Raw genomic sequence first — 17578 nt, forward strand, 5'->3', positions numbered from 1 at the left:
GGTCATATGATTGTTGGGTTTCTCTCTGTAAGTGTTATTGTAGGGTCTACCTTACAATATAAAGCGCCTTGAGGCGACTGTTGTTGTGATTTGGCGCTGTATAAATAAAATAAAATTAAATGTTGACCTCTGACCTGATGGTCTGATGACTGTCTGTAGTCATAATGACCATCATCTTCACCTTTGTCCTTTTATAACGTGAGAAAGGTTTTCTGTAACACCCGCGCTGCTTTATTTAGCTGTGGCATCTTTGGCAGCCGGTGCTAAATTCCTGTGTTACAGCAGCATTATTGTTTTATTGTTTCTCTAATCAATTAGAGCCAGGTATTATTGTGACATCTTTCATGAACATCTTTTCCATTTTCACAAGGTAAAGTGACTTCACCTCCAACTATGACAATAAATTTAATTTCTTCCAGGTGCTGCTGTTGAGGAAACAGCAAACACAACACTTTCTGTCAGTAATTAATACTTTACAAAGTAAACTGTAATATAAATACAAGTTTTTGATTGTTGTTTAAATATATGTTATATATTTGTTTCCTTACCTTTAAGTAAAAAAAAAAATCTAAAATAGAAAGATATTAAAAATCTTTGCTCCAAATTATCAGCTTTTTCTTCTTTTATCTCCTGTTCTCAGTCTAGCATCTCTCAAAGGTTTCTGTTGCACTCTGTCATGAGCAGAAATGTGGTATCTACTTCCTGTGGTTAATGTCTCCTCCCCATGAGACTATAGTGTTGTTTATTTTAAGGTAGGTAAGCTCATAGTATCTCTTTCAGATTTGATTCATAACCAAAGACAAAAACAACATTTTTATTTAAAATGTTCTGAAACATAGTACATCCACATGCACTTACGTAATGTGTCGACAGTTGACTTTAGGAGATGGGAATCATGCATATTTTGTGTGGACATATTGCAATTATATTTGCAGCCTCAGACTATGAACACACAGATTCTGATAATTAGACAGCATTACAAAACTGTGCTTCTGCTGTAAGAGTCTATGTCAATCATATTATTTTACTTCATTGTTTAGTTACCATTTTTTGGATGTTTGATACTTGGCAATGCTGATACTATTTTAGAGGTGTGACAAATGATGCCGCTTCTGTTTTTCTGAGAACTGAGAAGCACTCAGGCAAGTGTGGTCACAAATCACAAGATATTCATCAGGTGTGATCAAAACAATGATGTCAGTCCTAACTGATCTATTATTATTTTGTGAGACTTATTAAATTTAAATGCAAAAAAAATGTTGCTAAACTCTAAATATAATATTTGCTAGAGGCTTTGTACATGTTTGTGTGTGTGTGTGTGTGTGTGTGTGTGTGTGTGTGTGTGTGTGTGTGTGTGTGTGTGTGTGTGTGTGTGTGTGTGTGTGTGCATTGTGTTTAGACATTGGTACAAGGATCCACAACAGCAGAATATCCTTGTCATCTGATCTGGTCTCACACTGTGTCTGTATAATACAGTTCATGTCAGTTTTATGTATATAGTGCCAATTCACAACAGTCACCTGAAGATAAAGACCCTACAATATCAAAAGGAAACCTTAATAATCAGATGACCCCCTATAAGCAAACACTTAGCGACAGTGGGAAGGGAAAAGCATCCCTTTAACAGTCTTGATGAATGCTCAATCCTCCAGCAGAACCAGTCTCAGGGACGGGCAGCTAGTGGTGGGCAAATGAAGCTTTCTGAAGGATTGAAGTGTGTATTCAAAAGGGGCTCATTACTCTAAACCTTTGAACACAGTCTTCTTTAGTAGCATCTGGTGGTCAGAAATATGAAGTGCGGCTTGCGTCTATAAATTAAAATCAACTTTTTCATTATGATTGTTCACTCTACAGATCTAAGTTGACAGCTTCTTTTAAAATATCACATATAAACAAAATAATGTTATGTCTATCTGAATATTAATTAATAAACCTTCCTTGTTTAAACATGTAAAATGATGTGGTCTCATTTGTACTGTGACTACTTGACATTTGTAAACATGATAAATTAAAAATAAATCAATCAATGATGTATAATAATACACAACACAGTCATATACTAGGTTGGGAGTATGTTTGTGGTGTGAGGTCTCTGCCCCCACATAGTTATGTGATTAACCAGTGGACAGATACATTTATATATAAAATACTATAACTTACATGTATAATGTATTTCTAATTTATTTTTTTAATCTGGGTAAAATAAAAAGTTCAAGTTCAAATTTATTCGCCACATGCAGGTTGCCCTGCAGTGAAATGAACCCGCCCCCCGACCTTACACACACAACACAGACATCACATGGGGATACAAGTCAGAGAACGGTTGCATTGCAGAAAAAAACACTGAAATGTACACTACAATGGGAAAAGTACAAGAGGAAAAAAAGAGACCTCTACTCATGCTGGGCTACAGGAGGACAGCATGTGAACAGGAAACAAAAAAACTCCTCTGCACAGAAAGCACATAAATGTCCACAGTACAACATTATAGAGCACATGACCAGCAACAGGGTTGGGTAGGGGATAAGGAGTAATCCCAGGCAACACAGCAGCCATCCTGCCACTGCGCCGACTCACCAGCACGGGCCCAGACCCGCCTCGTGTTCCCAGGAGGCAACAAGCATCGAAGGCATTGGAAGGGGAGGGGGGATGTGTGAGTGCTTATCAGTGTAAGTGTATGTGTGTGCGTGTCCATAGTTCAGCTGAGACAGTGTCCTTCACCCTATCAGGCTAAGTAAACAGTCTACTAGCCAACCCATGTGGCCTTGCATGGGATGGGAAGAATAGTCATCACACAGTTGTTATCAGGGAGTTTTTGTTCGGCTCCAGCCTTGGACCCGTGCAGCTGGCGCCGTGGTGTCCGCATGTTGATGTTGTTGATTTTTCTTTTATGCGAGCAGCTCAGGAGAATTTCAAAGCTGTTCTTAACACTCCGACACTGGTCTCTCAATCTCCCATTGGAGAACCGCGAGCCTCCCCATGATGGTATCAAACTTCTGTCCCGTGGTGTTGTCATTCTTGTACAGATACAAACATAACAGATATAAGGTTATTATTTTTGTTGTTTATTTATGAACAGGCCGAAAGTCCTCACTGGCTCCATGTCATTAAGTCACACACTGGTTCGCTATCTCTGGATGGACATACCTAAACACATCACAAATCCCGCCAATGATTCACTTCCTCGTAAACCATTGAATCAGGTGACATACTGAATTGAGCTTTGGATATCACTGATCACGTGACTTTGACCAGATGAACCGAGCTTCGGCACTGTGCTTCTGAAGTTCTGTGTTGGGTTGTTGTTTTTTGTGGTTGTTTTTTCTGATACCTGGGACAGAAATAATTGGTTTTAAGCCTGATCTAAAATGTAGAGATGGTCTGTCTCCTGAATCCTAAAATGGCAGGGGTCTTTTAAAAACTCTAGGAACAGCAAGTAAACCTACAGTCTGAGAGCAAAGTGCTCTACTGGGATAAAAAGGTAGTACCTCCATTGCTGAAGCTGCTGCACTCAGCTGTGGCTGCAAAGTGGTTGGTGCCTGTGGTCAGGGTTTTAATAGTTTTGCAATGTTCATTAGTTTTTATTTTTATTTAGTTTTGACTTCAGATTTTCAATTTTATATCAGTTTTAATTAGTTTTTACCAATTGTTTGCTAGTTTAGTTTTTATTTTTTTGAAAATCCTTAGTTTCAGTTTAGTTTTGATTAGTTTCAGTTGTAGTTTTAGTTGTGTTTGCAATAATTAAGTGCAACAAAATCCCAGTTTCATCATATCAGTCATTCTCTTCTGCTTATCCTTGGGTATGTTGCTATTCCAGCTACCATACCCTGCACTCTGGACAGGTCGCCTGTCTGTCGCAGGGCTAACACGCAGAGACAGACAACTCACATTCCCACCTATGGGTTCTTTAAATAAATAAATAAAGGCAGATGAACAACCATTGATACCAGGCAAATATAAAATTTATATCTTGGCCCCAATGAGACTATTAACTCTTGCAGCACCGGGTGTTCGTAATTTTGGTTCAAGTGAATTGATAAACCTTTTGAAGGCAATTGACTCACACAGTTATGTAGATATCCCCGTCCTGTTGTCTCGGGATGCATCACGCTGCCTTGCCTGGGGTTAGCTTCTGTTTTCTGGGGATGAGGTTTGAGTGCGCTCCCTTACCTTCTCAAGGTAAGCTAGGTTAGCCTTCTTGTGTGAGCTTTTCAAGTGCACTTTAAGGTTTGTGGGATTTTTTTCCCCTTTAGAAATGTCCCTCATAATTTGTCTCTTTCCACTACAAGACACTTGCTTTATCCAAAACACAGTCATATTCAAAGTAATCCCAAATTGGACTCCGGCGCTTTCTCCCGACTTTTCCTGACATGATTCTGCGCGTGGACGGAGCAGCAACACAGACGACTCGACTAACATACTGCCACCTGCTGGCATAATGAGACATAGCAAGAAAAAAATCTGGAAACTAAACTTCATTTTCACCCTTGACTATGACACACACACATCTACGAAAACTAAACACATTTTTGCTATAAATTCAGTTAATTTTAGTTAGTTTTGTGAACACATATTACAGTTTTAGTTAGTTTTCCTTTTTTTGTTTTTATTTTTATTTCCGTTAACGAAAATGTTTTTTCACTTCTAGTTTTCGTTATTTCGTTAGTTTTCGTTAACGATAATAACCTTGCCTGTGGTGGTGCTAAAACCCGAACCAGCATGGGTAGATAGCACTGACATTATGAGAGGTTTTATTCCCTCTGATTTAATTTTGGTAAGCTTAGCAGATGTTACTGTAGATGCTCCTGGGGTCAGTTTCTGCCTTCGTCTTCGCAGCAGAATAAGTCACCGCCTCCTCGTTTTTGACCTGCTTCACACAACATTTACATAAGTCAGATCGTTACAAAGATTTTGATGTTGAGTTCAGTTTTTTTTATTCAGTTTTTAAACAACTCACTGATTGAAATCAGAGGAGTTGAAGATAAATATATGCTTTGTAATACATCCTATTATATAGCGCTGCAAAGAAAATTTAAGATAAGATCATAATTATTGTAGGAAAAAACTGACAAACTTACCTTTTACTTCAGAGTTTTTTGATTGGAGTGGTCAATTGTGGCGTAGATGATATTCTCCTCTGGCTCGTTCTGATTAGAAACACAGTGGTTTAGATTGCATAAATATCAATACACAGAACTCCGCTCTTGGGTGAGAACTTTGACATCATAAATTCCATTTTAGGTCAACAAAAATACTTTCAGAAACTACAATATGTTGCATTTCTAACAATTATCAGTTTGTGCATTTTCTCTTTACCCTTTTTCTGTTAAAAAAAACTTTGGGGAATCTATAAAGGTGAAAATTCAATATGAAAGGATCAATGTGAACATAACCATAACCCTCATTTGTCTTTCTGACAGGTCAATGGGTCACTGTCTCCTGGTGGATCTTAATAGGTTAATTTAACTTTAATCTTAATTTGGCTGTACTTTAACAAGTATGATCAGATTATTGCAGTTCAATAATCTGCCACATAGGGCAGCACGGTGGCACGGTGGTTAGCACTGCTGCCACACAGCAAGAAGGTCCTGAGTTCAATTCCACCATCAGGCCGGGGTCTTTCTGTGTGGAGTTTGCATGTTCTCCCCGTGTTTGCGTGGGTTCTCTCCGGGTACTCCAGCTTCCTCCCACCGTCCAAAGACATGCAGCTTGTGGGGATAGGTTAATTGGATAATCCAAATTGCCACTAGGTGTGAATGTGCGAGTGAATGTGAGTGTGAATGGTTGTCTGTCCCTGTGTGTTAGCCCTGCGACAGACCGGCGACCTGTCCAGGGTGTACCCTGCCTCTCGCCCTATGACAGCTGGGATAGGCTCCAGCACCCCCTGCGACCCTGAAAAGGAGAAGTGGAAGCAGATGGATGGATGGATAGTTATGAGGAGAATCCTGGAAGCATGGTAAGGTGTTGTAAACTAATTCAGAAAATAAATCAATGTCAAAAAACAAGAATTAGAGGTGGGCAAATGCCATTTAATCTTAGGAGATTTCTAGAGTATAGCACTTTTTTTTTTCTCTAAGTACAATTTTTTCCAAAAATTTGGAGTTTATCCTCAAAATGATCCATCATATTTTTAAATGCAGATTAATCAGATTAATGTTGATATCTATCTAATATAGATATTACCTAACTAGCTAATATCTACTATATGTTAATTGTAAATTTGATATTTCAAAGCCATAACGTAAAGATTTATCAAGGTAGCAATGTTACCTCACAGCAAGAAGATCCAGGGGAATTATTATGAATTACTTTGTTCAAGTGATGACAAATATTAAAGCTTAAGAATCATAACTTGGCTTTATTGAGTACCGCTGTACTTTTCAGTGCTTTTATTCTACCAACAGCTACTTAATGGGAAACACCTATACGTTAAGCAAGGCAGCCCTAGCAGAAACTAATAGACAGCATATGTGGACCCATTTGAAAACAAGATGTTACACTATAGTCTATAGGTTTAGCCACTAATAATAAACTAATAATTAAATGCAATCATAAATAAACCTGTAGAGCCGGAAAAGGGAGATTTTCTTTTTCATTTTCACCAAGTGTTTAATTGTTGGGGTCTCTGTGTATTTCTAAATGGAAATTATTCAGACATTACAAAAGAAAAAGAACCTAATGATGAAATCAGTATTGCATTAAAGCTTATGTTCATTGGGCCGCCTACAGTCTTCTATAAAAGGTTGGTGAAGACATTTGTCGCTGGATTTCTGTAAACAAGCTTTACATCAGAAAAGGTGATGCCATTTCCTATTTCTTATGAATTAAAAGGCAGAATTTCAGAGGAAGTTATGTAGTTACTATTGCCCAATTACCATTTAAATAACACAAGATCCTAAATTTAGTCATAACATTTTAATTCCTTAATTTGGTATCTTTTGTGTAGATGTTGTTATGAAATCAGTTTCACCCCGGTTCTTTTATTCCTCGGGCATCCAGAGACGGCACCGGACTCAGTAGTCATTTTCACAAAAACCTTTATTAATCTTTATTCATCTTCATTTAAGCATGCACTTCTAGAAGAGGAGATGTGCAAGGCCAGTGTACCTTGGGGTACCAGCCTGTGAGTCTTACACATTAATTCTTGGGTCACAGAGAAAGAGAAAAACAACTAGTAAATGGGCCTTATTGAGTAACAGTTTTCCTGTATAATATCACTATAAAACAATATCCTGTAAATGCTACCATGGTATCAAAATATCACAACAGTGATCATCAGCAATTGCTACATTTCAAATGATGTTATATTGCTAAATTATTTTCAGCCCCTGAAAATAAGGGGACCATGTATATAAAACCTGTATGATGTTGGTATATCTCATAGCAAGAAAGTCCTGGGTTTGAATCCGCTGGCCAGCTCAGGTATTTCTCTGTAGAATTTAAGAATTACAGCCATTTATAAATATGGTCCCCTTATTTTGAGTTAGTGAAAATAATTGAGCAAACTAACATAATTTGAAATATAGCACTTGTTTTTAACATTTAAAAATTATTTGCAGTCAATGGCTGTCTGAAGTCTAAAGCCCATGGACATCAACAAATGCAGTTTTTCCTCCTTTGAGATCCTCTGCTAGTCCAGCCTTCAGTTGCTGTTTGTTTGTGGGTCTCTCTGCATTCAGCTTTGTTTTTAATAATGGAAAAATATGCTCTGTTGGGTTGAGATCAGATGCCTGACTTGGCAAATGAATAACGCTACTGTGGCAGGATGTGGTTTGCAGCTCAGCTGCAGGGGAGGGGTGGAGTAGTGCATTCAATGGACAGTGCCAGGGAAGGCCTGCTGGCGCAGTTGATTTTCATCATCCTAACCACACCTTCCCTATTTCTAGTAGTTGCTGGGGCCTAGAGGAAGAGGCCCCAGAAACAGCTGGGGTTCTGGTAACGAGTGTTACAGTGGTGCCCAACTTCCAGGTGTGACATGTCAAACCCACAGGTACCGCAGCCAGTTCAGGTGGCCCAGATGATGGGCAGATGCAGGCAGTTGTGAATGGGAGGCAGCTAGAGGACCTGTAGGTCAAGACTGGGCGCGGACACTTCCACCAGGAGTGCCCATTCATGGAAGCCAGCCATGTGTTTGGTGTTGCTGAAGTCCCAAAAGACTCCCTGGCTCAGGAGGCACGTACAGGGATCCAGTAAGGTCCCAAGGGGGTACACGCCAGGCTATTGTTGACACGGGCTGTACACAGACCCTTGTCTAACAAACGCTGGTTCAGCCAGGGAGGTTGGAGGCTGAGTTGGTGGAAGTTAGATGTGTGACATACCCAAATATCCCATAGTGCCACTGCAAATTAAACATAAGGGCAAGACGCTAGAGGAAAGACTGTGCATCCCTTAATTTTGGGGACAGACTGGCCAGGGTTTAATAACCTGCTGGGGCAGTGTGCGGGGATGCATGGCCTTTAACAGTATGTAGCAGCTGTGCTGCACCTAGCAGTGACACGGGCTCGTCCGGGAGAGGAGACAGCAAGGCCCTGCTCGCCCCAGGAGATTTCCTACTAGAACAATTTCATGCTGACACCCTGCACTCAGCCTTTGACCAATGGATAAAAATTGATGGTCACATGGTACACCCTGATGCAGCGCTGACCTACCAGCATTTTGTACTGATCAGCGATAGACTTCATAGAGTGAGTCATGACATTCCCAGTTGTTGGTTTCTAAAAGCCGCCAGAAAATGATATCGCCGTCGGCTCTAAAACTCCATGGCAAGGCATATGGGATATGAAAAAACTCAGGTGGACTGGCATCTCTACTGCACGTTTTACCATAATTTTGGGTTGGTGCGATTAATGTACATAAGTTTAAGGATATCATGGTTTCATCTGTTGAAAGTTTTTTTTCTGAACTGTGCATGCCCTTGAAGTTTTTACCAGCTCTCTGACAGGTTTCTGTTTTTCTGCCTAATGATGTCCTCCATCACTTCCATTCTTCTATTTGGGCCTCATATTTAGAAATCCAGTGGAAAGCAACAGTTTGTGTCACGGCTCAACGGCACGAGGGAACAGGGATGGACACAGGCGCAGAAACCAACCCGGAAGCGAGGTGACAGAAAACAAATGATTTATTTCCGCCCACAGGTAAACAAAGGTGAAACACAAAGCGACGCCACCACACTAGTGGCGCGTAGGACTCGTCGGTGATAATGAGGGCGACCTAGACACCTCTAGGAGACGGCTGAGCAGCGGGGACAGCGGGGAGGTAGAAACAGGACTAGGTAGGGGCCGGGGGCACTGGAACAAGAGGAGATCACGATCAGAGGGATCCAGCAGACAACCAATAATCCTCCGCAGTTGAATTGAATTGCCTTACTTGGTTTCAGATGGAGGGGACAGGTGGAGCGGAAAACCCGGAAGCGGTCGAGGCGTGGGGAGGCAGGCAGGTGAGCGGTGGGCCGGCAGGCCACGTTGTGTAAGCAGCTGGCGGCCCAGGTCCAGGAGGACGGGAGCGAGGGGAACAAGATCTCCACTCCGGGTGCTATCGCTGAGGACAAGAAAAGACAGGTCAGTCATCACACGGCGTTAAGACAAGGTTTAGGATGCTCCACTGAACTAACATGGGAATAGCAGATACTCAGGCGATGAGTGGTTGAGAGCGCAGGTCTGATATACCGCTGGCACGATTGCTCACAGGTGGTCAGCCAGGGAGGGGCAACCGGACTCCGCCTAAAGGAGGAGGAGCCGCTGTCTGAGACCTGCAGGTGCCCAACCAGACCATGACACCTTGAATCAAATTAATATATATTATCTGTTTTATTCGTCATGAGATACAAAAGAAAGAAAAAAAGTCTCCCCCGGCCATGAAACCACTTGCCAGTCAATTGTACAATTGCCTCTACAAAGCCTCTGAAAGTGTAAAACAGCTATGATTTCTGAACAGTTAATGCACAATTTTTATAAGATGCCTTTAAATTAAAGCCAAAAGTCAGCATTGCAATCACATCTTGACTGTTTGAATTAAAATCCACTGGTACTGATGTACAGAGGCAAAACTACAAAAATCTTATCTGTCCATAAAGTTCTTAACTCTACATCGTCCCTATCAAGACCTGTGAAAAGATCAGTGTTTTTCTAGTAGCTTCTATCCTGTCATTTGCACCTCTCAGCCAACTGAAGATGTAAACATTATTCTAACACTGATATGCAGATTTCATTCTATAATTAATAATTAATAAACAATAGAAAAAACAGTAATAAACAAGAGAAATATGCTGTATATTCAACTAGAATGAACACTTAATTGATTGCTATGTGCATAGCAGAATCTACAGTAGCCCTGCTTTGTGTGAAGCGCTGGATCATAACCTTTTCAGTTTTCTGTTGCGGTTAAAGTCAATGGAATTGATCAAATTAAGGTCCAAAATCTAAGAATACAAAGATGTTGTCATTTTGTGTTGGCAATTGATGATAATTTTCCTCATGGCTACAACAATTTAAATGTTCATATTTCATAGCAACATAGTCAAGCACAAAAGTAAGAAAAGAAAATCTGAGTAATTACCTTCAAACTGAAGCATAAAAATCAGGATTGTTAAAAGTGAAGAAATGTGTTGTTGCATCTCTCTCTGCAGGCTCAAATTAGGCTCTCTGGCACAGAAGAACAGAAGTGATAACATTTCCTGTTCCTGGTTTCAGAGAAAAACTTGTGAAATAGTCCCATTCGTCACCCAATGTATCTGCAGTTTGACAGGGTATGTATGAATCTGAATGTGGGTCACAGTCCCTGGCATTGGGCACTTTTTTGTTTGATTTTACTGCTGTTCTTGTGCTCTACATTCATTTATTTTTTTATTGTTTGAGATTTGAATTCCCATTTTGATTTTGTTATTTTTGTAAGAGTAATTTCTAATGATACTGTTGAGTCTTTGTCTGTTTTACTGTCCATGTGTTACTCTTCCTGCTCTCTGCCTCATCTTTCTCTGTTCTGTAAAATTAGCTTTGTGTCTCTTTCTTGGTAATGATAACTGGACTTGCTCTCATACTGCTTTTTACTACAAACCACCAAGGGTGATCGTGGCTCAAGAGTTGGGTGTTCGGCTTATGATCGGAAGGTTGCTGGTTCGAGCCCCGGCTCGGACAGTCTCGGTTGTTGTGTCCTTGGGCAAGACACTTCACCTACCGCCTACTAGTGATGGCCAGAGGGGCTGATGGCGCAATATGGCAGCCTCGCCTCTGTCAGTCTGCCCCAGGGCAGCTGGACAACTGTAGCCTGCCTTCAATGTGAGAGTGAATGAATAGTGGTATTGTAAAGCGCTTTGAGGGGTCCTGAAAAGCACTATATAAATGCAATCTATTATTATTAGTTCAAATAGGCCTTCAAGCACTTTTTCTAGCAGTCACACACACTCACGGCTACATCCAGGACAATTAGGAGATCAAACCTAGTCAAGAGCAGATGGAACCTGGGACTGAACTACTAATCTTAGAGATCTCTAATTGTTAGAGAACAGGTTCTACTGCCTGAAATCAACAGGTATGTGTGGCGGCGGTGTGATCGCTAGCTAAGCTGCAGGGGAGGACTGGGGCAGTTAGGCTCAAGTGGGTGGTGCCAAGGAGGCTGGAGGGACAGGTGGCGATGATTTGCCTAACAAGGTTTCTCCCTTTTTATATAGTGAAGCTAGAGGGAGGGGTGTTCGCAGATGACTAACTCAAAAGTTGGTGAACAGTGTGCCAAAACATAAAGCCACATGTGTGGTGCTTCAATAAACACTCCTCAAGTGAACAGCATCACAGTCTGTCGGGTCAATCTTTACAGTATGATGTCATTACCTACTGACCAATCAGTTATCTCGAAAAAAAATGTGACCATTCCTGTGAGTACTAGAGTTTGGGGTGGGGGGTTGATGGTATTATAATATCTTTTGTAGCTATTTTATGTATTCACACAGGGATATGATAGTTTATTAAATAAATTAAAAAATAATCTGCGAATGCTAAAAAAAAATGAGGGCTCATCTCCTGCACTAACATCCTGAGATAACATCATCAGAGCAAACTTATATTAAATTGGCTCAACCAAAAAAGCACCCAACACTGGACGCACTTAGACAAAGCTACCTCTAAATGCAGAGCATGCCGATGGTAAAAGTGGGATAGCAACCTCCTTATTCATGGGGATCAAAGAAATGTGATTCAGAAGGAGGTACATTTTTGGATTATTCAATCCTATCTTTAGGGTTTTTTTCTAATTTGCGCAGCTTCATCTCCTTGTTCTACCAGTGACATGGAGATCAGTTTCAGTATCTGTTGTGAATGATATCTCAATTGCTAAAATACATCTGGAGGACAAAGAAGACTGGAGGCTTGCCAGAAAAGCTGTGTTCAATGATGGAGAGGTGCACCCAAGTGTTTTTGCTTTCAGCATATAGCATATTGATTAATGATCTTTGATCAGTGGTTGTTGATCAATGGTCATGACAATTTGCATATTAATGATCAAGGAACTGACCTCACAACCCATTGTTCATTTAGTTGGCTGGTTTCAGTTATTGTCCAAATGCACTGTTTATAAGGTCTCAGCTGAGAGTGATGAGTGACGAAACGTTTCTCCCATTGAAAAGGTGGGGTCCAGGTGAACAGAATCAACCTTTTGAGATTCAGCATTTAGAGTTTCCAAAAGAAGAATGTGAGGCAGCGCTTTTAGCTGTTGGCCTCTTCTCCTGTGCTGCCAGTTGGGATTTCAGAAGTCAGACGCCATCACTGCTTTAGGATTAGACTCCTAATTTTCATTTTTGATAAATCTCATAGGGATGATTCAGATGACTCTGAATTATCCTTTAGTTATGCTACTACAGGCTAAGGCTGCTAATGCACTGAGCATTTCTTCTCCATTCACAGTTTTCAGCTTTATTTATCTTCAGGAATCCAAAGTTATATAAGCAAGAAGCAGCATAACTTCATTCAGGATCACTCTATTACTGCAGTTTCAGTAGGTAGAAAGTAAGATTTGACCGAAAAAGACTAAACCTGGTTACAGGTCTATTTTTTTAGTTGGATGGTGTACATTACATTATTGTTAATATACAAAAGACTTAAAGAGAATCTAAGTAGTTGCAAACGGATTAAGAAAATGTTGAGCTGAAGTATGTGCTCTGAAGTTCAATGCAGTTCAGAGTCAGCCAGACTTGCCACATTTTCATAGATCACTGTGCCATCATCGCAGTCACCAACATAATGGACCTGTAAAAAGCACACAAGCAGATGTTTAAGGGAAACTCGGGTGGCCACTGAAGTAATAACTTGAGGATTCATTATACTTCACATAATTGTTACCAAGGATCTGGCAGGTTAAAGATTAAAGTCCAGTCTAACTGTTTAGGACATTTATGTTTTCACATGCATCTTTATCAGGTAAGTCCTAGAAAAATTCAATACTGCCATGCAGGTGTGAAAACAGCTTTATATTAATGGTAACTCACGGTGAACCAACTTTCTCATCATCTGTCTTACAAGCTATTTTAGTTCCTCCTAGGTTTCAAACTAGCCAGTTCACACTGACAAATTGTGTATACATGAAATCTGCTTATCAGAGCCACTTACTGTGTACTGTTTATTGAAAAAATCCTACATAACATTTAAAACAAGATCGTTTTAAACTCACGTTGCTCTCTTCAAGAAGCTTTCTGTTTCCTTAAAAAAAGAGCAGCAATTTAATTTAAACGTATACTTTCAGTAATTATAGTTATTACGTGTAATCTGAATTGGCTCACCTGTGTATCTGATGACTAAAATAGTGATGACAATCATTAGGATCAGTGCTGCCATGCGAAGATGCCACATGGCATAGCTCAGCGGAGACTGGTCCATGGACTCTCTAAAGTCTGCACAAAGCACATGGTTCACAGTATTTCTTCATGCATTTCAGCGTTTGAATATTTGGAAACTAAAGTAGGACTCAAAGTTATTTTTACAAAATGCAGCACTGTGGAATAAAAGAGGCCATTTCCCTAAACATTGGGTTGGGGGTTTTTTTCTATATAAGTTATTGTATGCCTTTATTTTCTGTAAGAGTGGAGACTACACTGTACTCCAGAGGTACATTATAACAGTCAATTTTTCTTGAATGTTCCTAACTGGAATGTGATTATTAGAGCTATTCTATCAATCTGTTTTCTTATCCAAGTCATCATTGTGGAGGGGTTTGAGCCAATCCTAGCTGCCATAGGGTGAGAGGCGGGGTTCATCCTGGACAGGTTAAAAGCTATTTGAATTCTTCAAATACTAAGGAAAGAAGTCTTAAATGCTTTTTTTAATCACCTCCTATAGCAAGGGATTCACCAGACCAAAACATTAATTAGAGTTTGATTCAGACCTGGTCCTGTATGTTGGTAAGATCTGCCAATGACGTTACAAATTGTTTGAAAATTAGGACACCCTGGAAGGTAAAAAGAAGAGCGTTGTAGAGTTTAGAAGCAGCTGCTTTGAAACCTTGGTTTCAGCTGTGGACCAAAACACTACTATCGTTTTAACCTGGTCTGGCTTCTACTGTCTTTTTGTCTTTTTCTTTGAATCACAATTTTAGGTGGTGGCCAACCTGATGGAAGGCAGCAGGCTTGGGTGGGAAAAGACTGACAGTTACACTCCCAGGTCGGAGCATGGAGCCCACTACCACAAGACCTATGACAACCCTGAGTGTGGTGTCCTTGAACCCTGAACTGGCCAGACTTTAATTTCCAACCCACAAGTTACCATGGTGGTTTTCCCCTCGTCACCAATAGAACTTATTGTCTTTTCAAATCTAAGGCAATTTGCCTTTTTAAAAATGTATTTATAGCAGCGACTTGCACATATTAGGTAGAATTAACCAGCTTATTTATTCTACCTAGAGGTGTGTAATGAGCTATGGAATCTGTGGACTCTGTTCATCAGTGTTTAATAGGTAAAAATCATCTAATCGTTATATATAACCTACCTATGAAGACTGGTGTGTAGTGAGTTTCCATCTTCACATTGTTTTCCTCAACAATCTGGCAGGTGTATCGTTTGTTGTGGTCACTGTGAAGCTTCACTGTTAGAAGTGAAATGCATGTGCGTCCAGTGTATCTGACTTTATTAAGCAGCACAGTTCCTGTGTCATCCACCCAGCGGATGCTTATCTCGTCACAAGGGAGGCTACTGAGTCTGAACAAAGAGCACTTTAATGTGATGTTTCCATTCATCTGTAGGTCGGGGTTTGATGGAGATGCTGAAACTGAAAATGAGTGACGACAGTTACCTCAGCATTAAGAAAAAAGTGGAATGTGAATTTAAATGCAAGTTCTGTAATTTCTTCTTACTGTCACAGGTTTACTGAGTGATTGTCCTGTAGAAAAAGTACTTTTGCACATTGAATATATGTAACTTTCATCCAGATGTTACTGTAAAATCTTGCTCCTTTTATTGCATAGGCATATCGAGTTAAAGCTCAGACTCCACCAAAATGGATTCATTCAGTTACTCCAAATATGCCTAATGATGGATTAAAATCAAGGCTGGATCCCTCACAGAGCCTGTGGGGATGATGGATGTTTAATCCTTAGTGCGGAGTGTCATGCACAAATTTGTTTTTGAGGGAAAGGGCCTCAGAGATTTTTTTTTTTTTTTTTAAAGGATATTAATGACCATGATACTCTGCAAAGACCCAAATCATTTATGTTGAAGTACTCACTAGTCAAAATATTTAGATAGACAGTTGTGTCCTGGCCAGTGGTCCCCTCAGGCCGACAGTTGTAAACACCAGCATCCTCAGTAGTGATGTTGTTGATGCACAGAGAGCAGTCACTGTGAAGACTTAGTCTGGCAGCTTGGGTTGAGTTCTTAACATCTCCATGATAAACCACCTGTGTTGTCTGAGATGGCTCTCTGTTGTAAAACCAGGTAACCATGGAGCACGTATCAGGCGCCTTGTCACAGGGCAAAATGACATAATTTCCTGGTCTGTGATAGAGAAAGTATGGTTCACCACTGATTCCTGCTGCAAAGGAAAGGAAAGTTTCTGTGATGAATGACACGCATCATCCATCCTCTTCCCCGCTCACCCGTCCTTTTCAGGGTAGCAGGAGCCCATCCCAGCTGTCTTAGGGTGAGAGGCAGGGTACACCCTGGAGTGGTCACCATCAGGGTTAACACAGAGAGACAGACAACCATTCACACCTATGGGCAATTTAAAGTGACCAGTTAACGGAACTGCATGTCTATGGACTGTGGGAGGAAGCCAGAGTATTCAAACTCCACACAGAAAGACCCCAGCCTGATGGTGGAATTGAACTCAGGACTTTCTTGCTGTGAGGCAACAATGCAAATGCAACTAAACAAATAATGAACGTAGACCTTAACATTTGCAACATGCATACATAGTGCATGAGTTCTTATATGAATAACTTTCAATGATATCTAACTTTACTGTACATCTCATGTAATCCAAAATCAAGACTAATTAAAAATAAATTCTACATAAAATTGAGAATCACTCCAAATATAACTCAGTCATTATTACTATTCTTTTTTTTCTCCCAAATACTGGCTACTTTTTAAAAACTGTTACTGAAGCTTATGAAAGTGGCATCTCTTTATCATTTCTGCAAAATTATTCAAAGAAATTTAACATAAACTGTCATGGCATTGCAGGATAGAGGACCCAAATGCAGACCCACGGTGACAAACTGAAGAAACACAAAACAACCTTTTATTTTGGCCTAGCATCATGAAAAAAAAGCAGATTTACCTTCAAACTGAAGCACAAAAACCAGAAATAATTTCCAAAGAGCCATTCTGCACCATTCCCTGTCAGCAGGCACACACTGTGAGGTATTTCTCTATCTTTATGTTGCTGCTGTTTTGTCTTTGAGCCCATCACACGCCACCCATTCTGTCATGAGTTTGGATTTCTTCACATCCGTGTCTGCAAATAGACTACACGCAAGTGCTTTCATTGAAAGACACTGCTAACAGGCTGTTTGATTTATTTGCTCTGACAGTCTTCCAAAATTAAAATATACATCAGTATCATTTACCCAGCTGAGTACTGTGTTGTGGTTCAGTTGTGAGGAACTGTTGCTAGTGCAAAATTTTTCTTTGCATAGTTTGTTATTTCTGTTTCCTTTGTTTATTGCCATTTTGGGACTGCCATCTCCCCTTTTTCTTTTTCCTATATATTTTTATCAGCACCTTAAGCTTAACCTAAAAATAAAATCAGTTGTTTTGAATCTGGACTTGTTGACTTGTTTCCCCATTTGGACATCTAATTGTTATTCCTCCTCATAGTTCTATGATTCTGACATGACTGACTACACACTGTGGACGCTGAGGAGGACAACCCGAGTAAAGACGGAGAAGGAATTAATTTAAACAGGAACTAAGAACTAGAACTTAAGTAACAGAGGCACTCTACACTGAACATCGGAAACTCAATATTCTGCAAAAATCAAGAACAAGTCAACCAAGCTCAAACACCTAGGTCAAATACCCAGGACCATGAGGAGAACAATTTAATTTATGGATGACTTAAACTAAAAAATTAAATAACATGTCAAAAACACTCACACACA

The 17578-nt window shown here is 40.1% G+C and overlaps 1 protein-coding gene and 1 long non-coding RNA gene across 3 annotated transcripts; both read right to left on the bottom strand.

Moving 5' to 3' along the window:
• Positions 1-7274: 7274 nt before the first annotated feature.
• LOC147313103 (uncharacterized) lies at positions 7275-11165 on the bottom strand. Of its 2 annotated transcripts, XR_015125149.1 has the most exons (4): positions 10555-11165; positions 9611-9776; positions 9367-9537; positions 7275-9287 (listed from the first exon to the last, which is right to left on the bottom strand). It is a non-coding gene; the product is annotated as an uncharacterized LOC147313103 (long non-coding RNA). The 2 variants fall into 2 exon arrangements; XR_015125148.1 differs by having other exon boundaries at positions 7275-9537; positions 10555-11164.
• Positions 11166-12966: 1801 nt separating this feature from the next.
• On the bottom strand, positions 12967-17465 carry LOC147313104 (cell adhesion molecule CEACAM2-like). The gene is made up of 6 exons (XM_086265057.1): positions 16756-17465; positions 15700-16005; positions 14965-15243; positions 13763-13873; positions 13654-13682; positions 12967-13232 (listed from the first exon to the last, which is right to left on the bottom strand). The coding sequence occupies exons 1-6, from the start codon at positions 16799-16801 to the stop codon at positions 13152-13154; spliced, it is 852 nt and encodes a 283-aa protein (XP_086121183.1). The 5' UTR covers positions 16802-17465; the 3' UTR covers positions 12967-13151.
• Between the last annotated feature and the right edge of the window lie 113 nt (positions 17466-17578).

The sequence above is a fragment of the Aulonocara sp. 'chitande type north' Nkhata Bay genome, linkage group LG15 (assembly GCF_057382095.1).
Source record: "Aulonocara sp. 'chitande type north' Nkhata Bay isolate Kocher_YH1m ecotype deep benthic linkage group LG15, A_spYH_male_GT1.1, whole genome shotgun sequence".
NCBI classification, from domain to species: domain Eukaryota; kingdom Metazoa; phylum Chordata; class Actinopteri; order Cichliformes; family Cichlidae; genus Aulonocara; species Aulonocara sp. 'chitande type north' Nkhata Bay.